The 24272-nt window shown below is 40.7% G+C and overlaps 2 protein-coding genes across 2 annotated transcripts; one reads left to right on the forward strand and one right to left on the reverse strand.

Annotated features, from left to right (window-relative positions):
- Positions 1-957: 957 nt before the first annotated feature.
- On the forward strand, positions 958-22905 carry LOC109464032 (sulfhydryl oxidase 1-like). The gene is made up of 12 exons (XM_019760953.1): positions 958-1192; positions 2362-2462; positions 3518-3569; positions 8585-8687; positions 9315-9408; positions 9775-9834; positions 12564-12649; positions 13262-13426; positions 14207-14336; positions 15885-16001; positions 17112-17241; positions 22044-22905. The coding sequence occupies exons 1-12, from the start codon at positions 958-960 to the stop codon at positions 22751-22753; spliced, it is 1983 nt and encodes a 660-aa protein (XP_019616512.1). The 3' UTR covers positions 22754-22905.
- Positions 17451-19646, reverse strand: LOC109464020 (tripartite motif-containing protein 3-like). The gene has a single exon (XM_019760940.1). It carries the CDS (start codon positions 19548-19550, stop codon positions 17601-17603), a length of 1950 nt encoding a protein of 649 aa, XP_019616499.1. The 5' UTR covers positions 19551-19646; the 3' UTR covers positions 17451-17600.
- Positions 22906-24272: the final 1367 nt, after the last annotated feature.

Genomic DNA, 24272 nt, shown 5'->3' on the forward strand with positions numbered 1-24272 from the left:
CATTAAATCATATTGTAAAAATAAAAATAAAAACCATAGTTACTCCTAGCGTACAATTTGGAGGCTGGCCGCCAAAGACTTCTATTCGTTTATTGCTATAGAAAGTACAACTTGACTGATAGCTTTTCGTCTCCTACAGTATTCAAAACACAGTATTTGCAAAGTGAATTCGTCAACATAAGACTACTTCCCTTCCTTTAATATCATCCAAGCATTAATATTAATTAAGGGGACTTTATGTGCGCCACCCGTATCCATTGGCCGCCTGTATCCAACTTTCGCCCCACTTAATTTTTTTTCGCGCAAACAAAGAAGGCTATATAGTGACATTTTCTCATCTATTGTGCAAATGAGGCCGTGATTTACACGATCTATATGCCCAATGAAGTGTACACCTTCACATCTAAACACCGCTAACCGATATAACTAAGGAGAAAATGATTTAATTCTGTAACTGACGGAAATTTCATAGTTGCGGCGTTAGGTGAACATGTTCATGTGACGTTAACGTTAACGTATTCAAATCAGGACACATAAATTTGCATAATTTCTGAGGAAATTAAACACAAGGCTGTTATGGGGGGGGGCATGATGAACTGATATAATTGATGCAAATTAAGAATCTCATTTCCAGAATCAGTGGGCATCCTTTATAATTCTATGGTAATTCTAAAGTTTGACATCATTCGGCGAAGGTATGATATCGCGGAACTCTAGTTGCTCGTTGTTTTGTTTTGACCGCATCAGACTGCATTTGCCACATCATCACCCGTGATTCAACAGACAGGCTAAAGAACGAATAATATAGCCAATATATATCAAACCAAAGTGTGCAAAAAAATACATGTTGCTTTCTTGTAACTTTTGCGCATTGATATTTCTCAGAGGGGATGTACAACCGACCGGGAAAGTTTCTCTTCACTTCGTTGCTTCTGATGCGGTCTAACTAGATTCAAGATGGCGGCCGCTGTGAACGTGTTTTATTTCGTGTCGTCTGTAGTTTGTTTTTTCTGTCTCACCATAGCGGAATTATACAGCGAAGAAGACGCAGTAGTACGACTCGAGGCTGCCACACTGAACAGAACTATTTACAATGTACCGAATTTGTTTATAGTCGAGTTTTACTCCAGTTGGTGTGGACACTGTATCAACTTCGCTCCGACATGGAAAGCTCTGGCCAGAGACACCGAAGGTAAGATTTTATAAGAAGCAAAAATACTTTTTAAAAACAGTTATGCTATTATTCTTAATGCAAAAATAGCCTTGTAAAGTGGGAGGATTTTAATTACACATAACAAAATATACTTCTTCATACCGTTATATTATATCGGGAACATAAGTTATTTCTTGTGAAGTGACAGCTGTCACATGCAAATATTTGTATGAAGCTTGTAGAGTTTGGAAACCGGCGAATTGTCCAGGGTAGTGTATCAAAACAATGTCCATAGACCTTAGCTATGGCAAGGATATAGGAAGGCCTCCTTGGGTGTTTGCTTGTATATTCATGACTTAAATCATGCTTAAATCTACCATATCAATCAATAGTTTGTTCTTATAAACCTGCATTTCTCCTCTGGTCTCTCAGTCACTGACGAAAGCTAGTGGATACTAGCTGAAACGTCTGACCGTTTCCAAAATCATATCCAGTTGCTTGAGTAACTGCTTTTTGGTGTATCTTATTACTTGGATGGCTAACCTTCATCGACCTAACCAGAATTGGTTTCATATAAATTTCATGAGAAAAGTAAAAGTGGTCTCAGACCAGGTCCTCTTCCACTTGTTATGGCAGGGTAGACAGATACTACTTCCCTAGGTCATATCAACAAGTAAAACATGCTAACTAAGTAGCTAGGTCCACCTTTTTAGTGTGAGGTGGAAAATGTGGCGTCACGTGGCGTAATAGGTGGTGTCAGGTGGTGTAGCTGCGATGGTAGGGCATTCGGCACAAAACCCACTGGTCCCGGGTTCGATTCCACCTACGTGCCCCAACGTCATTAGTCAGGGTATCATCCAGATTTTTCTTCCGCAATGCTCAAAAAAAATTTTTTCCCACATGTTTTGCGGAGCGAAAATCCGTACCCTGTGAGGCCACAACGTCATGTCCTGCGGAAAAGCACTTTCAGGACTTTCCTCACTTCACCCAGGTGTAAATGAGTACCTAGTAAGGATATCCCTCAGATAGGACGTTAAATTAAGAATGTTGGTGGATTCGAACAAAGTACCTATGGGTTCTGTGCCAAGCACTCAACCATTATGCCACATGATGCCACATCTACATGTAATATCTAACGTAAATACATTTAGTATCCAATTTTACCTCAACAGAGAATGCTAATTTCTGATCTCTCCCATTATTTCCAGACTGGGCAGAAGTTATCCAGCTGGCAGCTCTGGACTGTGCTGACAGTAAAAACCTGCCGACATGTAGACAATATGACATCAAAGGATATCCTACCATCAAGGTAACAAACTTAACTGTAGCTGTAGGATGACTACATGTATATTACCTTAGTACATGAACTGTGAGTTCTCTCTCTTCTCCTGCAAGAAAATGCAGTGTGGGGTCGTGTGGCGTAGCGGTAGCGCCTTTGGCTCTGAACCAAGAGGTCCCAGGTTCAAACCCCACCTTGTCACCGATCTTGTGCCCTTAGGAAAGGCACTTTACATGACTTTCGATCACTTCACTCAGGTGTAAATGAGTACCTAGCTTTGGTAAGGGACGTCCCTTAGATACCTGACATTAAATGGAGGTCCCGTGTTTGGGGAGAGACATACACCACGCACGTTAAAGAACCCACCACACTTATCGAAAGAGTAGGGGGCCTTCCCTGTGTGAGTGGTTCAAACCTTACAGTCTGGTCTCGGGGTTGACAACTTTGAAGAGGTGGTAAATCTTCTTAAAAATAAATATTGATAAATAAATAATATGTATGGGTATGTTTTTTTTTTTGTTTATTATTTTTCTTGCCACAAAATCACATCACTATAGTAGTAGGTATGTTTGCAGTCAGTGTGTGTTTGTTTGTTTGTTATTATGCATTTGATGCAGGAAGAATTTATACCTCTGGCAGATGATGCAGCAGATAACATTTTCAACTGACAAATTATAAAATGTTACTCAAAGTCATAGTCTGATTATGAAAATGTTATACACTTCTCACTGAGCACATTGTGCTATCCGTGACATTCCATGACCCAAGCATGTCTAGATGGCGAGATATCAAATTCAAAAGTGGAAGTTTCTTGAGAATATAATTAACCACATACACTGCATACAAACATACAATACATACATACACACATACATGTACAAAGGTAAGTTAACCAAAAACATAACCTTCTGGCAAAGGTAATAACACAAAAAACATAATTCTAACAGACTGATAAGGGAGTTGTTGTCACCATGTACAATTACTAGTATGATAGATTCATTATTATTGATGACAAGCATTTGCCTTTAGGTTTAAGCTTTACTCTGTTTATCATGACATGCATGTTCTGCGTCTCTCTGTCTCAGGTGTTCCAACCTTTCACACAGAACACAAGTAACATTGGAAAACCCCTCAAAGGTGAGTAAACAACAGCTGCTTAAACATGTGGGACTGTGGTGGAACAAGTGCACACTTACTTACACATAGCAAGCTTTGTTTGTGTTCAAATGTTCAACTCTTTATACACTTACCTTGAACAAAACAGAAAAACACTGATAAAAAAGGTCGTTATTTTATCTTCCAAGTACACATAGTAACAAGACTTTGTGAATCTCATACCTCCATTACATATTAAGAGTCATTGCACGAGAAAACCAGGCAATGGCCGGAACATGGGGGTCAGCCAAATCCGCTCATATTTTGTATGTGGGATAGGTATGGGGAAGTATTAACAGCCATATGATTAAAACTCCCTGGGTGTGTTTTGTATCAGAGTTCTGGAGACCCCCTTGGAGACCCTCAAAATCCTCCAGATTTCTTATCAAAATTATGAAAATTGCGATCGCTGCCCCGCAATTTCTATCAAAGAAAACAAAATTGCTGTTTGATTTCCATATATACCTATGTCTTACGTCTTTCATAACAAAATTTGGGACTTGGGCATTGATGTTTAAAGGGTGTACATGGGGGTTGAAAGAACCAATAAAAGCAGAATTTTGGCACCTTTAAATTTAGTCATTTTTATGAGGCATTAACTCCGACTCACAGTGGCTTTGGTGAACACTTTTACTTTTTCTGGATAGAGGAACATCTACTTCGTAAAAAACAATTGTCATTGACGTGGGACACACATACTGGGAGTCGTGGGAGGAGGGTCTTTTGGGGGATTTTTCGTTTTTTAAAAAATGGTTAAAGAAGCAATGGCATGTGATTGCACAGAGAGATTCAGCCGGATCTTTACCCAACTGAATAAAAATGATGTAGATGCAATATGAATACTGCCACAATGCAAAGAAAGTCATGTGGGCTCTGCATGGGGAATTTGCGGATGCTTGAAATAGAATTATGTTCAATTTGTACATATATTTTCCCAATATTGTCGATACTATTTTTGCTGGATTGATTATTGAAATACAGTGGTATTAATAGCTATTATCTAGGAAGGCCTCAATGATCAGAGGCTCTGTATGGGGTTTGGAGGACACTAGTCATGTAACATGCTTTGATAACTGGGCGGTGAAAGCTTAGAAACACGTTAAGACAGTTTACACCTAAAATGCTTTATTTAATCTGTTCATCAGCTAAAAGGTAAGCTATTGCATTTCACTGTACATAAAATATGCCATTTACAATGAAAACGGATTCCATATTGGGGGTAATAAAACACCATGATGATATTCCATGACGTATTTAAAGACTGTAAAAACTGTTTAAATCAAATACTTCAACTTAGTGGTCAATAAGAAGTATGTATGACGATAAGAAAATAATAACTACTTTAAAGAGACAAAACGGGCTCTGCATGGGAGTCATAGATATTCTTAAGGTAGCACATAGACTAGTTGTACATAATTTCATCTAATTTCCCCTTCTCATACAAATTCCTTTTTAAATCCAGTTGCACATCAATAATGCAATCCATAACGTTAACATTAAAACAAACCTGTCTCTGTGTTAGTAGGGCAGAGACACTCAATACTTTTTAGGACCTAAATGCCTTGTTCACCTAAAACTTTCTCATTTTTATAAGAAAAGAATAAAATCACCCCATTTCTAGACAACAAAAGATACTTGAACACTAATGACATAAAGATTCAGTTGATAAACAAGACAACAAGTTTATAATGCCATTTTGGCATTCATGATATACATTTAACTGCTGTTAGAGCCTTAGTTCTTACAATACATACACTTTAGTACGTCATAGAGCACCAAGAACATACATAAACTAGTTTACGCATGAACAGGACTGAACAATGCTATCCAATGGTCCTATAGTATGTATGAGGCTTTCCTTGACACTGTACCTGTCACAGGCAGATGGAAATGTCTTTGATATTTCGCAGTTCTTTCAGCTTGAATGTTTTTGAGACCCCTTGTCTTTGCAGCCTCACATATATTTTATGCTTTCAAACATAAGAGGATGGCTGTAGGCAATGTTCTGATATTTTTTTGTCACGCAATGTCTGCCACTCCGCTTCCACTTCCAAAGATTCAATGTCCTCATGGGTGACAGAGTCTGGGCTTTCTTGACGTCTCTGTGCAGCTGACAGCCTCGCAAAGTAACTACTGATCTGCTTTGCGCTCCTCCATTCGCTAGGCTCGAACAACAGCTCCCCATCTTCACCTCGTGCATACTGCATGTCCTGTGAGACTTGTGATGCGTCTGCTGTCTGACCAGACGTGGCCCCATGGTTAAAGATGTCAGTTCTTTACTTTCTCTGACTATTCTCTGGCCTTCTTTTGACTATTTCGGATTGCCCAGCCTTCACTGATTGACGATTTAAGGTGGTTCCTGCGATGTCAGATTATTCTCCAGCCTGCTGTGTACTTAACTGGCCATGAGCTATTCCAGTGATAGCCTGAGCCCATTGCTTACGTATCATATGTGGATTCCCGCTCGAGTTCCTTAGAATGTTTTCCGACATCCAAGTGTTTGTCCAGCTCACTGGTTGATTCGAACGTTACCACACACCCTGACTCAGGGCAATGGAAAGGACTTTGCACCTTCACCCGATGCTGTAATGTGGCCTATGCGTGGTTGTGCAGGATCAAACGGCTGTGTGATGATGAGCGTAGGAATATCCTGCACCTGTGGAAAGGCACCTGTGTTGAGAAGGGCACCAACTCTCCTGTTCCGATGTTGTAAGCTCTCATACTGGAAGTTATTCAGTGCTTTAACTCCCTCCCATTTCAGCCCAGAATGCTCCCCGCCTGAAGCCATTTGAGCCACAGCTATCCTGCAACCCTTGACTCCGCCATGTGATTCTAGAGCCTCCTTCATGTCTTTGGCAGTCAAGACATTGTGCTTCTCGTTTACATAGCGTCTTATGCGTCTTCATGGTTGCGATTTTTCTGTCGCAGATATTCTTGCCTGCCTGTGGGTCGGAGAAGTCATAACGCAAGACGGTGATACCAGTTCTGCGACCAATCATGGGTAGGGAGAACAGAAGTGGGGCACAGTGGTAACAGCCTGCGTTGTAAGACCTTAGGAATACCTTTGTGAGTGCTGGTTTCTCGGCCTTGATATTGTGGAAAACATTTTCCAGTATAGATGCCACTGAGCTCCAGTCCTGTCGGCAATTGTCGACGACGTGAACAAAACACTCTACAGCATGTTCTCCATCATGTTCCATGGTTATCACCGCTGTCACGTGCCAGCTCTTATTGTGTTTGCCAAAAACGTTTTCCCAGAAAAGCATTAATTGGAACTTGAAAGGAATAGAATGGTGTAATCTGTCTTACGTTCTTGCTAAACTTTCAGCACCCAGCTATCAAAGCATGTTACATGACTAGTGTCCTCCTAACCCCCATACAGAGCCTCTGATCATTGAGGCCTTCCTAGATAATAGCTATTAATGACACTGTATTTCAATAATCAATCCAGCAAAAAATAGTATCGACAATTGGGAAAAAATATGTACAAATTGAACATAATTCTATTTCAAGCATCCACAAATTCCCCATGCAGAGCCCACATGACTTTCTTTGCATTGTGGCAGTATTCATATTGCATCTACATCATTTTTATTCAGTTGGGTAAAGATCCGGCTGAATCTCTCTGTGCAATCACATGCCATTGCTTCTTGAACCATTTTTTAAAAAACGAAAAATCCCCCAAAAGACCCTCCTCCCACGACTCCCAGTATGTGTGTCCCACGTCAATGACAATTGTTTTTTACGAAGTAGATGTTCCTCTATCCAGAAAAAGTAAAAGTGTTCACCAAAGCCACTGTGAGTCGGAGTTAATGCCTCATAAAAATGACTAAAATTTAAAGGTGCCAAAATTCTGCTTTTAATTGTTCTTTCAACCCCCATGTACACCCTTTAAACATCAATGCCCAAGTCCCAAATTTTGTTATGAAAGACGTAAGACATAGGTATATATGGAAATCAAACAGCAATTTTGTTTTCTTTGATAGAAATTGCGGGGCAGCGATCGCAATTTTCATAATTTTGATAAGAAATCTGGAGGATTTTGAGGGTCTCCAAGGGGGTCTCCAGAACTCTGATACAAAACACACCCAGGGAGTTTTAATCATATGGCTGTTAATACTTCCCCATACCTATCCCACATACAAAATATGAGTGGATTTGGTTGACCCCCATGTTCCGGGTTTTGGTGATGTTTGCCTGGTTTTCTCATGCAATGACTCTTAAAACAAATTGTTTTAATCTCAACCCACATTTACAAGTATTGTATGTCTGGAAGTTATCCTTTTGCAAAATTTCGTTTTATCAGGTGTCTGCAAATACATAACAGTTACATTCAGACCTTCCTTCTTATAATTACTTGCAGGTCTAACCATCTAGCATAGTGGTATCATATTATTGATATTATACAGATAAACTTGTGTAAAACGACCCTCCAGGGGACTGTGGAAAAGTCGTGTTCTTAGACAAAAAGTATTGTAACGAGACAAGACAGAGAACAAAAAGAAAAACGCTGCAAAATTTCCACCCATTTTGCAATAGACTGCCCCATTGACCCAATGTGACCCAACTGGAGCCAGTTTACATGTACATTGTGCAACAATGTCATTGTCAAAATAATCAAACTGGCAGATTCCATCAAGATTTGTCACTTGATATCATTAAAAAAACAGTTTCTGCCACATGCTTGCAATTGTCATGTTGAAAAAATGATGTGGTCATCATAGGCAGAGATTTGGTCATGTGGTGCTCGCAGTTGCGTTGGACAAGTTGTCAGCTTGTAATTGTAAGCCAATCCCTTAATGCTCACGTCTATACTAGGGAAAAATCAGGACCAAGAAAAACAGTTATCATGGCCAGATGTCCGGCATATACAGGCTGTTAGTACTTGGGAAAGTTTGACAGTTTTATACATGTAGCCAGTTGAGTACAAACACCCTTAAAGTTTATGTTGTTTTACTGTCCTGACATTGGACTTCTTGACATTATGTTTGCTTTAGGAAGTAGAGCATCAGACAAGTTGGTCCATGCCATGGTGGATGAAATAGAGCATCAGTCTCAACTGAACAAACCTCAGCATTGGCCAGACCTCCAGCCTTCACAGTAAGTACTACTTGTAGTATCCTACTCTTTTCTTATACACATTGTATCCAGTACTTCTATCACCTTGCTGTTCCTAGCTTCTGACTGGAATACTGTGATACATTCTCACTGCTAGATATTGCCAAAGTAGAAAAATCAGAGGTCCAGTCAGAAGCTCTGAGGAGGGTGTCTGATTAAGACACCAAAATGTAAGCATTTTAGCAAGAAAAGTACCAGTTGTGTATATTAAGAAAATATCTACCAATGTTCTATCAACTTGATAAAATTATTTTACATTATATTACATGTATTTATGTAACATACTAAAGGCAAAAGTAAAGCATCTTTTATGCAATTGCAAAATATGCAAAGAAAAAGACTACACCACAAGTATTGCATGATTAAATTTTACAGTATATCACAGCTATATGTACTGTTTACAATTATCAATACATGATAATATTGTACCTAGTAATGTATTGTATTGATAGTAGTTTGTAGTAAGAACTGTAAGCTAGTTTTGTAGTATTGTTGTCTTACTGCCACACATTGTACCATATACGATTGTTGAGCAATAAAGTTTATTACATTCATTCATAAATGTTGTATTTTATTATACAAGTATGTGACTCTGTTTTACCTCTCCAGCTCAAGTGAGGTGTTGGAGTTTTTCCAGAGATGGAAGAATGTGGAATATCTTGCACTGGTGTTTGAAGGCAATGACTCGTATGTAGGAAGACAGGTATGTACATTTAGTCATATTTCTGCATGTATTTACCTGGAATGTATTCTTACACTTTTTTATCTGTAAAAATGATTACTGACTACTACATTTCTCAACAAAACACATCTTTAGGCCACACCATTTTTATATGCTTTCTGTTTCTCCCAAACCTCTGATTGGGTTTTGTCTTCTGAAATTTTGCTTATTTGTCCAAGAAACCAAGAAAATGAGCTGGTGTGGTTTAAATATACAAGTTTTAAGACCTGCAACATTAATTGTTAACTCATTCATCGATTCTTTATTGCTTATGTTAGTTTCAAAGACAATCATATCTGTATAGTTTGTAAGCAGTTAAAGTGTATCATGTCTTAACTTATTTTACAGGTTATTCTTGATATGGCAAAATATAATAACATCATGGTCAGACGTGTCCTGAAAAATGAGGTAAGCCTGGCATTTTAATTGATTTATGTTATTATATATCATTGTTATCATTAGATATCATTAAACACCATCCACACAGGTGAACATGTCTGTCCTTGGTACTGAACACCATCCACATACAAGTGAACATGCCTGTCCTTGGTACTGAACACCATCCACATACAAGTGAACATGCCTGTCCTTGGTACTGAACTCCATCCACACACAAGTGAACATGCCTGTCCTTGGTACTGAACACCATCCACACACAAGTGAACATGCCTGTCCTTGGTACTGAACACCATCCACACACAAGTGAACATGCCTGTCCTTGGTGCTGAACACTATCCACACACAAGTGAACATGCCTGTCCTTGGTACTGAACTCCATCCACACACAGGTTAACATACTTGTCATTGGTACTGAGCACCATCCACACACAGGTAAACATGACTGTCCCTGTTACTGAACATCATCCACACACAGTTGAACATACCTGTCCCTGTCATGCTTCGGTCTTAATTTAAAAAAGGGGTCCTGCCGGTTAGTTCACTGGCTGTTTTTTGGCACTTTCGAACGTGACCCCTACGTGGCCCCGCGGGATACCGTGCGGCTAACGGGCTATTTTTGGGCCCGGGGGGGACCCGAGAAGAATTTAATTCTAACTTAAATTCTACCGGGCCCCGCTGACAAAAAGACGCTGTGACCTCACCGTGAGAAGACCGAGAGGTACCCCTCTGGTTACCGGCAGTCCACTGGTACACATTTGTTACGTCACAGACCAGATGAACAGAATAAAAGGTAGTGTACTTTGTTAAACCTGAGTAAAATGTGTGACGTTTACAGATCAAATGATCACAACAAAAGCGTGAATTCTGCATCAAGTATAGGTCAGTACAAGACATCGTCAGAGAATCTGCCGGGTGCCTGCCGGAGACCGACCAAAGAGGGTGACAAGATTTTTAACAAAATGCTAATGAAGGAAACTTCTAATTGTGACCACGACAGCCGATGCCCGCCCGACTCCTGAGTCCGACCGGGGCCAGTCGGGGCTATATCCCCGACGGGCACCGGCACAATTGGGACCGAAGCATTACTTAACACCATCCAATTGTAGGGGAACACACACAGGTTTATGTGCCTGTCCTTGGTACTGAATGCTATCCACAGGCAGGGGAACTTGCCTGTCCTTGGTACTGAACACCATCCACATACAAGTGAACATGCCTGTCCTTGGTACTGAACACCATCCACACAGAAGTGAACATGCTTGTCCTTGGTACTGAACACCATCCACATACAAGTGAACATGCCTGTCCTTGGTACTGAACACCATCCACACACAAGTGAACATGCCTGTCCTTGGTACTAAACACCATCAACACACAGGTGAACATGCCTGTCATTGGTACTGAGCACCATCCACACACAGGTAAACATGACTGTCCCTGTTACTGAACATCATCCACACACAGTTGAACATACCTGTCCCTGTCATGCTTCGGTCTTAATTAAAAAAGGGGTCCTGCCGGTTAGTTCACTGGCTGTTTTTTGGCACTTTCGAACGTGACCCCTACGTGGCCCCGCGGGATACCGTGCGGCTAACGGGCTATTTTTGGGCCCGGGGGGGACCCGAGAAGAATTTAATTCTAACTTAAATTCTACCGGGCCCCGCTGACAAAAAGACGCTGTGACCTCACCGTGAGAACACCGAGAGGTACCCGGCAGTCCACTGGTACACATTTGTTACGTTCACAGACCAGATGAACAGATAAAGGTGTGTACTTTGTAAACCTGAGTAAAATGTGTGACGTTTACAGATCAAATGATCACAACAAAAGCGTGAATTCTGCATCAAGTATAGGTCAGTACAAGACATCGTCAGAGAATCTGCCGGGTGCCTGCCGGAGACCGACCAAAGAGGGTGACAAAATTTTGAACAAAATGCTAATGAAGGAAACTTCTAATTGTGACCACGACAGCCGATGCCCGCCCGACTCCTGAGTCCGACCGGGGCCAGTCGGGGCTATATCCCCGACGGGCACCGGCACAATTGGGACCGAAGCATTACTTAACACCATCCAATTGTAGGGGAACACACACAGGTTTATGTGCCTGTCCTTGGTACTGAATGCTATCCACAGGCAGGGGAACTTGCCTGTCCTTTGTACTGAACACCATTCACACACAGGTGAACATGCCTGTCCTTTGTACTGAACACCATCCAGACGCAGGTGAACATGCCTGTCCTCGGTACTGAACACCATCCAGACACAGGTGAACATGCCTGTCCTTGGTGCTGAACACTATCCACACACAAGTGAACATACCTGTCCTTGGTACTAAACACCATCAACACACAGGTGAACATGCCTGTCCTTGGTACTGAACACCATCCACACACAGGTGAATATGCCTGTCCTTGGTACTAAACACCATCCACACACAGGTGGACATGCCTGTCCTTGGTACTGAACACCATCAACAAACAGGTGAACATGCCTGTTCTTGGTACTGAACACCATCCATACACAGGTGAACATGCCTGTCCTTCGTGCTAAACACCATTCACACACAGGTGAACATGCCGGTCCATGGTTCTAAAAATAGCAGAAGAAACATGACAAAAGATAAAATTTCATATGGCTTGGAGTGAAATGTAATAAGCATACTTAGAATTACTCTAAGAGTGCCTAAGAAGTCACCAGAATGACTGAACATGACTAAAAGTAACACATGTGCCATTCAGGAACTGCTGATGAAGAAGTTTGCTGTGGAAGCCATTCCCTCACTGTATGTGATGTACAGAAATGGGTCTGCTATACAATTAGCCAGGTAACACAGAACTTTCATTAGTTTGTTATACATGCGTGAATGAAAATAGGACTGTCTATAGCAGACAAGTATGCAGACAGATTTACATATTCTTAAAGGCACTGAAAGCAATTTTCAGGTCATTTTTAAAAATGTAGTAAGTTGAATCAACCCTACCCCACAGCATACTGATGTCTGTGACTGTGAGAAAAAGGTGTTTTGGGGCTATTGCAAATGCTTTAAATATGATGAGAATTTTGAGGAAAATGCGCTATTAATTGGCACTAAATGCCAATATCAGACAGATTCCTCGTCTAGAATATATTTTTGCTTGTTCTGTTGCCCTGAAATTGCATTGAATACCTGCAAACCAAAGGTATTTATGTGTTTTACTATTTTTAACTAAATTCCATCATTGTTGTAACAGTAGTAGGATGAGCAGAGTTTCAGTTTGCATTTGAAATAGCAGTAACAGTTTCTGTAGTAATGCAATGCAAGAAAGAATATGATAATTGTATGTTAGTGGCCTGGCCTTTTACTGCAAAAATTGTATCTCTACTATACATACATGTACATGTACCACACCACTGGTTTGCCAGTGTTTTGATATGGTGCAATGTTGAAATGTTCCAGGGGAGGAGAGACAAGGTTTGACTTCAGACTGGCACTCAAGAAGCTGCCAAACCTGGACAGGACCCAGAGACAAGAAGACCAGCTCATACTGCACCCCCCTGTACCTGTACCAGTACAGGAGACAACTACTGTAGCAAGAATACCCACCATGGCCAGTGTTAACAGGTAGGCCATGAAAGCTCATCCTTAGTTGTAGAGTTTAAAGTTTGTTCCAGCACAAAGAGACAAACTCACCATGGATTTTCATTTGAACTTGATGTCACCTTTAGTGAGTGAGTGAGTGAGTGAGTGAGTGAGTGAGTGAGTGAGTGAGTGAGTGAGTGAGTGAGTGACCTTTGGTAGATGAGTGAGAGTGAGTGAGTGAGTGAGTGAGTGAGTGAGTGAGTGAGTGAGTGAGTGAGTGAGTGAGTGACCTTTGGTAGATAAATAATCCACCACACTGACTTTTTGAAACTTTAAAACTTTATTCACACACCTTCTTGCAGACAATAAGTCTGAATTGACAAGCGTTTACAATGAAATAGGTTAAAAAAGCTAAAGAGTTGAAATAGACAATCAAACAAATTCGGTTTAAAATCAATAAATATAAGTGTGATAAAAATTGTATAGTCTTCTATATATAATATAATTCATGAGGTCACGTCGGTATTTACAGATTGTCAGTTGAAGTGTTTGTTTAGCAAGTTTGTGATGGTAGAGTTTTTTCTGAAAGCATGATGACATAAGGGGTGAATAAAAAGTGGTCGGATGTCACAGTTCACAGAGGAAACTCTTATTGTGCTAAAACTGTACAACCACAAATTTGTGGGGTATCAAATGTACGTATGATAACTGGCAGATCAATATAAAAACAGCTTGAAAGAAAAGTTATGTAGTATACAGTCATTTACAGTTTTAAGGAGTGAATATAAGCTTTAAGTCATCTTTAAGTCTTCTGTGCTGTAGGTCTGCAGTCCACATGACAGACCTGTTGTCAGCCCTGACGTACTCCTTTAAACAGGAGATAGCAGGACGACAGGTGTTGGAAGGGCAGACTTTACAGGCAGTCAAGGACTTTGTCCATGTCCTAGCCAAGGTATGTGCATCTGCCTCAGTTTACTGTAATTACCTCCATGAAATGTGTCATGGAGGTTATATTTTCAGTTGCGTTTATCTGTCCGTCTGTCCGTTTGTCTGTCTGTCCTTCTGTCCGTCTGTTGGTCAACAAGATAACTCAAGAACGCCTGGATGGATTGGTTTCATACTTGGTGTGTTGGTAGGGTGTGACGAAAACTGGAAATGATTAGATTTTGGTCCCCCTAGTGGCTTCCCTTGGTACTGCAGCGCAACTTCCGGTTTTGATATCTCGCGATCTGGACATGCTAGGGTCATAAAATTTTGATGGAAGGTAGCTCTCATGCTTGGGAAGAAGTCACATGAGTTTGGGCCCCCTAGCGGCTTGTTCTGGAACTGCAGGGCACTTTCTGGCGAAATGTTTAAAAGCCAATAAGTCCAGACAGGAACAACATATTTTCATTATTTTTGGTGTGTAGGTAGCTGAGAGAGAGATGTACATAATTAAATGCAAATTATGCAAATGAGGACTTTATTTGCATAATTAATGAGGAAATTCTATAATTACAGTGTTTTACATTATACTACTTACATACATGTAATGTATGTAACCTATGGCAGGCGGAACTTCAACAGATACTAATTATGCAAATGATGACCTAATTTGCATAATTAATGCGAAAATTCTATGATTTCGTAATGGTGAATGATGAGAATGTCATACTTGGGACATCTGTAAGTTAATCAAAAGTTAACATACATCACGATGCATATATCATGTTAATGCAGAGGTCATTTCCACAATTAAAGAAGAAATTTACATTTACATATCAAGATCATATTTCATGGAGGTATGAGATCTCGGAATTCTAGTTCCTAATATTTTACCTCGATTAAGCCCCGGTCACAACTCGCCGTGCGTGCTTTTTGTCCATTTTTTTTGGGAGGCCACGTCTTCTACGTTTTTCTGAAAGCGTGGGGAAGGAGTGGCGTCCGACACACGACACTTGCACGGTTGCGCAAGGTGTAAGAGTGTGTTCTGCACGCCACGTCTGGCCGTGAGCGGTTGCGTGCATCGTACGTTGCACAAGTGGTAAGTGAGTTGTACGTGCTTACAACGTACGATCTCTGTGCGATTGCAACTTTACCGTAAGGAGGCCGTACTCACACATGCTTCTTATGTACAGCACGTACGGGGCACGCGTGTCGCCCGTACTCGTACTTACGTGTCTGCGTGCTCCCAAATCTGTACGGAGGCGGTACTCACCACGTTTGCCCACATTTTTGCACGTAGACAGCACGCAGATGTGTGTACGGCGGGTTGTTACCGATGCTTAATGGATTATGAGTGGGATATTGAATCAGAAGTTTTATTACATCTTATCTTGTATTATATTGTCTTGTCTGTATGTATGTACCTACATGTAGGGCCACTCTGTAAAGAACACAGATAATAAATAAATAAATACTCACAACCTGTTTTTACATGTATTGGAAAACATTAGGTAATAGTCTGTTAGAATTAGCCAAAAAGTGTAATCCAGGCTGTAATTATGTTCATCCCTTGCAGTACTTTCCAGGACCACCAGGGGTCTCTACATTCCTACACAACATCAACACAAGGCTGCAGCAAATCAAGGCCAAGATGACGTACAAAGAGTGGGCACAGATGTTAGATGAACAGGAGGTACACATGACAGTTATAATTCTATGCCATGTTGCTTTGCTACCCTTACTTATCAGCAGAAAGCAATTTAACTTTAATTATGTATTGATAACAGTTAAATTTTATGTGACCAACACAAAGTAAATTGGGACTTACCCCAATTTACTTTGTTTTGGTCACATAAAGTTTATCATAATGTTATATAGTACCAACACAGATGAACTTTCATGTTAATTTTTAATTGTTTAATGCAATGAGATAATAATATTAATAATATTATATGCTATGGGATAGGATTGATTCAACTTAACAATAATTTAATACATTATGTCCTACACTACAATTATCCTAATTTTTCTAAGAGTACAGACCAAGACCAAAATATTCTTCTTTAACTACTCATAAGCCAAAATATTCTTCTTTAACTACTCATAAGCCAAAATATTCTTCTTTAACTACTCATAAGCCAAAATATTCTTCTTTAACTACTCATAAGCCAAAATATTCTTCTTTAACTACTCATAAGCCAAAATATTCTTCTTTAACTACTCATAAGCCAAAATATTCTTCTTTAACTACTCATAAGCCAAAATATTCTTCTTTAACTACTCATAAGCCAAAATATTCTTCATTAACTACTCATAAGCCAAAATATTCTTCTTTAACTACTCATAAGCCAAAATATTCTTCTTTAACTACTCATAAGCCAAAATATTCTTCTTTAACTACTCATAAGCCAAAATATTCTTCTTTAACTACTCATAAGCCAAAATATTCTTCTTTAACTACTCATAAGCCAAAATATTCTTCTTTAACTACTCATAAGCCACAAATTTTGGAAAAGGTCAATGCCAAGACATTCATGTAGTTTTAAAATATAGTTTTAGACAATTTCCTCTTAATGTAGATTTTGTAGTAACAATGTATTTTGTACTCTGTTTCAATGTTCTTGTCCCTGTCATTTTCAAGACTTCTTTGGGCAGGGATTTGCAATAAACTTTATCTATTAGGAGGATGACCAGGAATTCCAGCTTTTCTACCCTGAAATTCCTGTGGAAGCATTTAAAGCCAGGTACATGTACATTTGTACATGTATTTGATGCTTACTATAATTATAATGTCCCTGTCCAGGCTGTGAGTGCCCTGCTGGGTGAGGTGAGGTGGGTGGAGTGTCGGGGTAGTCAGCCCCACGGCAGGGGTTACTCCTGTTCACTGTGGCTGCTGTTCCACACCCTGACTGTACAGCAGGCAGCTCACACAGGTACAGCTTCATGTTTGTCTCTTTTATTTTACTCCATACCATATGTATGGAGGAAATATATTGTTTTTTCTCAGATATGTTTTTATTCTCATTCTCTTGACATTTCCAAGTCGTTTGGTGTGATATAGCTAGCTGCCGCCGCGCCACGTGCCTGCGAAGCTGGTGTGTTACGCCGAAGGGCGGTTATACTGGCTGTACAGATACAGATACAGATTTCGTCAATCAGATTGATTATTTTTTTCAAATGACCTGAATTTTGGTGCTGGGATAAAATGGGCAATGAGCTTTAAACAACAAAGGAATTTGCACTTACTACTACTCTCTACAGATTGGCTTTGGTTCACTCACATTTGGAGGTTCTAGTATAAGCTGAATTTGTATCTTTTGAATCTGATATCTTTTGATATCTTTTTAGGTATTACCAGCTGTCCATGTAATGTCATAGCAACAGCCCGTGGCTCACTCTTCATGCCTGTTGCTTTGAAGAAGAGAAATTTTCCTGTCTTGTCAAACATCTCCACACGGTGGTTTCCATAGTCAGCCACAATGATGTTACCCTGTCCGTCTGTACAGATGCCTTGGGGATGCTTTAGTTGACCATCACCACTTCCCTTACCTCCAAACTGGAACAGAAACTGTCCATCCTCATTGTACACATAGACACAGTGATTCTCACAGTCTGACACAAGAATGTTCCCATCCCTGTCCACAGTGATGTGCACTGGGTACTTCATCCCCTGCTGCTGACCCACAGTTCTCACAAGTGTTCCATCTGGCCTGAACACCTGAACTTCACATTGTCGGTTGTCCCTGTCTCCTGTGGTTTGTGTGATGAGGATGTGGTTCCTCCTGGTGTCCACGGCAACTCCTCTGGCCCACCTTGTCATTTGCAGGTCAAATGTCCTAAGTACCACGCCCTGATTGTCATACTGAACAGCTATGTCAGTGGAGTCTGTGTTCCCCACCACCCACAAATTTTCCTCCTTATCAATGGTAACATCATGCGGTTTCATCTTCTCTTCACCTGACACAACTGTTGGGAACTGGCTGAGAAATGCTCCCTGCAGGGTGAAGACTTGGACTCTATAGTTTTTGTATTCTGTTAAAAAGACCCTCTCGTGACAAAATGTACCTGACACTGTAACACCAAATGGATCTGACTCAGAAAACGAGGGGTCTCGATCAAGCGATTCAAATACATGTAATGTCACCCTCTGTGGCTGTTGCTCCCTTTGCCTTTGGTTACCATGGTGATGATCTGTGCCCCATGCTGCATCCTCACGAGATACAGGTGCTGCTGGGATTGGTGCAGATGGGAGAGACTGGGTGGATTGCCTTTGGTTTCCATGGTGATGACCTGTGCCCCTTGCTGCAGGTGCTGCTGGGATTGGTGCAGATGGGAGAGACTGGACCGTCACATGTCCCAATACTGGCACGGGGGTATCTGTGGGCTGAAAGACAGCAGGCTGGGTTTGTACAGGAGTTGGTGCTGCTTTTCTTCTGTATTTTCTTACCACCTCTGTCAAAGCCATTTGCTGACTGAGAAACTCGACCCATTCCTGCTTCAGTTCTTGTTCTGCTCGATCACAGGCAGCAGACAGTTCATTGATATCTGCCAACACTCTGTCCCTTTCAGTCTGTATTCTGCCCAAGTTTTTTGTGTGGTTTTCTGTTGATTTAGACAAGAGGTGGTCTCTTCTCTCTGTGAGTTTCTGCACCATTTGGTTGTAGGCCTGAATGATGCTGTTGTCTCTCTGCTGTTTCTTTTCATTCAGGGTTTTCTCCTCTTCCCTCAGACTTCTGAGGAAGCTTAAGTAACTTTCCACGATGTCCCTCCCCTCATTGATCAAGGCCTGGACTGTTGCACTTCTTTCCTGTGCAGCTTTCTTGACGGTTGTTGTGAGATGATCATCATGAGTCTCCTCTAAACACTGTGTACAAATTGGAATGTGACATTGTTTACAGTAGAGTTTGAGCACCTCAGAGGGGTGAGAGCTGCACCTGTTACCAGACTGATGTTGTTCCCTTGTTTCCCCTGACTGTGAAGTCTGTTGTTGCAGTCTCTCACACATACTGGCAATGATGTGACTGTCGGGGAAATCTGCGACCCCCTGGGGTGGCAGTCTGATTTTCTGACGACATATTGAGCACTTGAAAGTCCCTCCCCTCCCTGCAAGGTCCCGTAGACAGTCCTGATAGAAGGTGTGTCCACAGGGCAGCACCTTGGGCCTAGTGAACAGCTCCAGGCAGATGCTGCACGACAGTTCTTCCGCAAAGTGTGTCCCTAAACTGGACGGTGCAGCCGCCATTTTGCTGTGTTTGTCAAACTTGTGACGTCTAAGCTGTCAAGAGTTTCAGTTCCGCTCCTTGCCAGAATGGCAATTTGTATTCAGGATTTTTGTTTACACTAATTGGGGTCTGGCTTCACCTGGCAAAGTAAACAACACTAGCTGAGTGTCTCAGATATGTGCCCTTGACAGGAGAGAGTGCTGGGTCCCTAATTTAATAACAGGTATTAACTACTAGAAACAACCACCTTTTTTGTCTTGTTAATGTGGCTGCCCCACCTCAATCCAAAGTCTAGTTTGGACCAGATTTGTTGTTGGTTTGCAGTGTTCGAAATACCTGTCTGCAGTCTGCAATCTGCAGATAGATTTTCAAGATTGCAGAAGAAAAATTTATACAATCTGCAATTTTGCAACAGGAAAAATTGGCACTTGGGATTTGATGCTTTTGGCCCCAAGGACAGACAACACTTAAGCTCCTGTTTTGAAACAACAGGAGCTTCTTCACTAATTTGCATCAACCTTGTCTTGACTTGTTTATCTTTTGTTTCCTTTTGGACTTCCAAAAATTTGTCTTCACTAATTTGCACATGAATCAATAGTTCATGCTTATAAACCTGCAAGATTGTAGTATGGAGGCTTGTGTATTTGCAGAAAGTATTTCCAAATTGCAGAACAAAATTTTTACTCTTCTGCAATATTGCAGAGCGCTGAAAAAAAGTATTTCGACCACTGGTTTGACTCAAAATGCGGAGGGAGACTGAATTACCTTTTTTTTGCCACCCTGTATATATTCCAACCCCAGGGAATGTGCTAAAAAGTGACTTCAAATAGGAATGTTATAAAACATTTTGTAATTTTAAAAGGGAGTCTTAAGTACTTATAGCTTGTATGCAATCAGAAAGATGTGTAAGTCACCCCTTCACTGATGTTTGAGTTGGTTTAGCCCAAAATTGATGATTGATAACTAACTAAACAGCTCTACATGTGCTAGTCATGTGCTTGTTCACTCTTAGAAAGTAGAGACTGATATGATAACTAAAGATAACTCTTTTTTGTAATTAACTCCAATTCCTGCATAATTTCCATTTGAAGAGAGGTCAAGCAAGCCCATACCCAAAACCAGCCCTGTGTTTTATTCTCTGTTCAAAAGATTCATGTGTTAAAACATACTATATTTAATTTTTCAGGATGGAAACTTGCATGCAGTTCTTTACCAAGTCAACAGAGGGCATTGTTGAGTAACACTTCCATGGCCAACCTTTTTTCTGTGCAGGAAACAATTACATATAGTAGTCTGTACAAGCAAGGAGCTTTACCTGCACCCCAGTTTCTTTGCACACACAGTCAGCTATCAAAAATTGAATTGCAGGGCTCGAAATTCATTTTTGGAAAAAGGTGCACTGGTGCACCCAACCTAAAAAAATTACATGTAGGTGCACAATTTTTTTGGGGGGTGCACAATATATAAAACAAAACCTAACAACAGATCTAACTGCTCCTGTTCTAAGCTTAAACCTAACAACAGATCTTACTGCTCCCCTTCTAAGCTTAAATCTGAAATGGGAGCTAACTTCAAAATCTTAAACAAGTACTACAGCAAAGAATTTACAATGTATTATTTTTCTGGCACTTAGATGCCAAGAATGCCCTCTATACTATCATACATGTACAAAAATAGCTACAAAAATATTTGGGTGCACTGGTGCACCACCCAGTATTTTGAGCCATGAAATGTTTGAAGGAAATGTTCCTACTCCAAGTAGTACCATTCTTAATTTCATTTATTTTCATTCTCTCCTTTCTACATTAATGCTAGTATATTTTAAAGATACAAGGAAGTTTTTGGTCACCCTGGTCATACATGTTGTACATGTACATGTCATCCAGTGTGTGACTGGTTTATCATCTGACTTAATGTTGCATTTAAAGGACTGGTACTGGAACCCCTTCCATGCAGTTTGATTTAGCTACAAAGACAAACTCTCTTATTTCAAACTGATGCTATGAAAAGAATCATGATTACAAAAGGAAAGAACACAGTCATTATCTAGTAAACATGATGCAGTCTTACATCTGTAAAGAATTTCATCAGGTTGGTAAACAAATGAGTAGCAAAGTTCTTTGATCACAACTATTTATTTTTTACGAGCCGACGTTCCGATGACCGTCTGTCATCTTCATCAGGGCAATTCTGACTGGTTTACTGTGCACTGACGCTAGATGTTACTTGGTGCATAGTGCACTAAAGGTGTTACATGGTTCACAGTGCAGTGTTAACTCTGAACCCAGTAACAGTGCACTGTGATCCATGTAACACCTTTAGTGCACTATGCACCAAGTAACATCTAGTGTCAGTGCACAGTAAACCAGTCAGAATTGCCCTGATGAAGATGACAGACAGTCATCAAAACGTCGGCTCGTAAAAATAAATGGTTGTGATCAAAGAACTTTGCTGTAATTCATGATGCAGTCTGTAACATGATTGTCACAGTTTCTGCTTGTTTTCTGTTGAAGATGGTACCCAGAATCCCCTGGGCGTCCTGCTGGCCATGCGAGGTTACATCACCACTCTGTTTGGCTGCCAGGAATGTGGGAAGAACTTCCAGAAAGAAGCTATCTCCATGGAAACCGAGGTGGCTACCCCGGAAGACGCCATCTTGTGGCTGTGGAGGACGCACAACCGTGTGAACAGGCGGCTTCACGGGGACCTGAGCGAGGATCCACAGTTTCCCAAGGTGCAGTTCCCTCCACCATCGCTCTGTCCATCCTGTCATCTGCCATCACAGAAGGACTCAGAGCCTGTGTGGGATGAAACACAAGTCCTGCAGTTCCTCAAAAGACGTTACGGCTCAGAAAACGCTATATACGATCACCCCAGCCCTCAGGGGAAAGATTTAGTCCCCCATTTCCACGTCCAGCCGTCCGCGGTGCAACAGTCGGACTCTGAGGAACTTCACAAGCAAACCTCCCAGGACAGGTTGGTGGGACTCCATGTGAAGGATTTACAGGGTCGGCTGCAGAGAAGGCACGATCCCAACTTTGGTGTCAAAATAGAAAAACTGGCAGGAAAGGAAAACGGACTGAATGCGTCAAGTTGGGGTTTCTCCAACCTGGACATCAGTATGTGTGTGATGTTGTATGTCCTGTCATCTGGACTAGTCGTGGGTCTGTATGTCATGTTTATTGTCAAAAGACGGCGCAGAAGAAGAACACCACTAGTTTAAGAAATAAATTAGAAAGAAATTACAAGCTCCTGCCTTCACGTCTCAAAGATGCTCCACGCCAGAATGATTCTATGGTGCTTCTTTGTAACGACTGCAGTACAGCTTGCTTCTTTTGTTGCAAACAGAACATTTTAGCTTATTAACGCAGTATGATGCAAAATTCAACTAGCACTAGTACAGGACATGTTCACACTTTATAATTACTAAAGTTACAGAAGAGTGTTTCCCTGACATTTGAGATTTAAAGTAAAAGTTAGGCCATCCTTATTGTGCTCTCATACACCTAACCAAAGAGCTGACATGGCCACATACAGTTGCTTTTAGAAGTGTAACTTCCTAGTAAACATTCATGAGATTTGTTATTTAATGTGTTGTACATTGTAAGAAGGCCATGTTTAACTCATCTGAGGGACAACAGTGCAATAGCTGCAGTTTTAAGCCAGTATCACACTGTCAACAACTTTGGACTGAATTTTGCTATCGCCAAATTTCAAGATTACCAAAGAGCCAATTTGCAAGCATATTTTTGGCTGGAAATCCACTGTTACATTGACGGTATCCTAAACCTAGCTACAAATGTATAGTGCTGCTTTTTAGAGCTGATAGAGCTGTTGGACAAGTTACATGTAGTTTCATGCTGTGTGATTCTGGCTTTAAGTTTAGGGCACTTGGGAGATTATTGTGGAGAATTTTTGAATAAGAAGTGCAGTTCTATGTGTACATGAACATGTTCTATTTCACTTGTAATCTCTATAATTACCATTCCACAAAAACATTACATAGAATACTACATGATGTATTCTATATCTCCTAATAACGTACCAGGGTGATGAAGAATACATCGTGTTGTATTTCATCTATGTCGTATCCACCCAGGAAAACACGCATTTCAGTGCAAAATGTGCCAAAATTTGGTGTCCCTTAACCAAAAAAAATTGTTACAGCATCAATTCCAACTTCCAAATTCAGTATTTCAATTTGTCAGCACACGTGGAATGGATTTTAATCAATCTATCATAAGGCCACACCAATTTAATATGTTGGTTCCCGGATTTTTTCAGAAAAATATGAAGCGATAGGGCAAAAAATAAAAACAGGTCGGGGCATCCTATTACAGCCCCAAATTTTATGATACATGTAGGAGCCATGAAGCCAACACAAAAGGCTGAGTTATTATTTAAACTGAATTTTGAATTTTAATCAAACCACTGCATTGATCGATGGACAAACTGTAACACCTAGGAAGAAAAAGACTTTCTTCAACTGTTGGGGGCAAAAAATGAACATTTTTAGTTGTTTCAGAACCAGAATCCTGTCCCATAGGCCACCCCAAATGCAGCATATGATAGGAGCCATGACGTCAACATACCAGGCTGGTTTGCAATAAAAACAATGAATTTTAAACTTTTAATCAAACCACTGCATGGATGCATGGAAAAACTGTATCAACTATGAAGAGAAGGGACTTCCTGCAACTGTTAGGGTCAAAATACAAGCATTTTGGAGTTGATTCAGAGGC

This window comes from Branchiostoma belcheri, unplaced genomic scaffold, assembly GCF_001625305.1.
Source record: "Branchiostoma belcheri isolate BF01 breed outbred unplaced genomic scaffold, Haploidv18h27 scaffold130, whole genome shotgun sequence".
In the NCBI taxonomy this organism is placed as follows: Eukaryota; Metazoa; Chordata; class Leptocardii; order Amphioxiformes; family Branchiostomatidae; genus Branchiostoma; species Branchiostoma belcheri.

Excerpts from the sequence above, each read along its gene's own strand:
- LOC109464020 (XM_019760940.1), bottom strand. The coding sequence starts at position 19,550 with ATGGCGGCTGCACCGTCCAGTTTAGGGACACACTTTGCGGAAGAACTG.
- LOC109464032 (XM_019760953.1), top strand. The coding sequence starts at position 958 with ATGGCGGCCGCTGTGAACGTGTTTTATTTCGTGTCGTCTGTAGTTTGT. Across the intron at positions 1,193-2,361 it reads TCTGGCCAGAGACACCGAAG|ACTGGGCAGAAGTTATCCAG; the intron begins GTAAGATTTTAT and ends CATTATTTCCAG. Across the intron at positions 14,337-15,884 it reads TTGTCCATGTCCTAGCCAAG|TACTTTCCAGGACCACCAGG; the intron begins GTATGTGCATCT and ends CATCCCTTGCAG.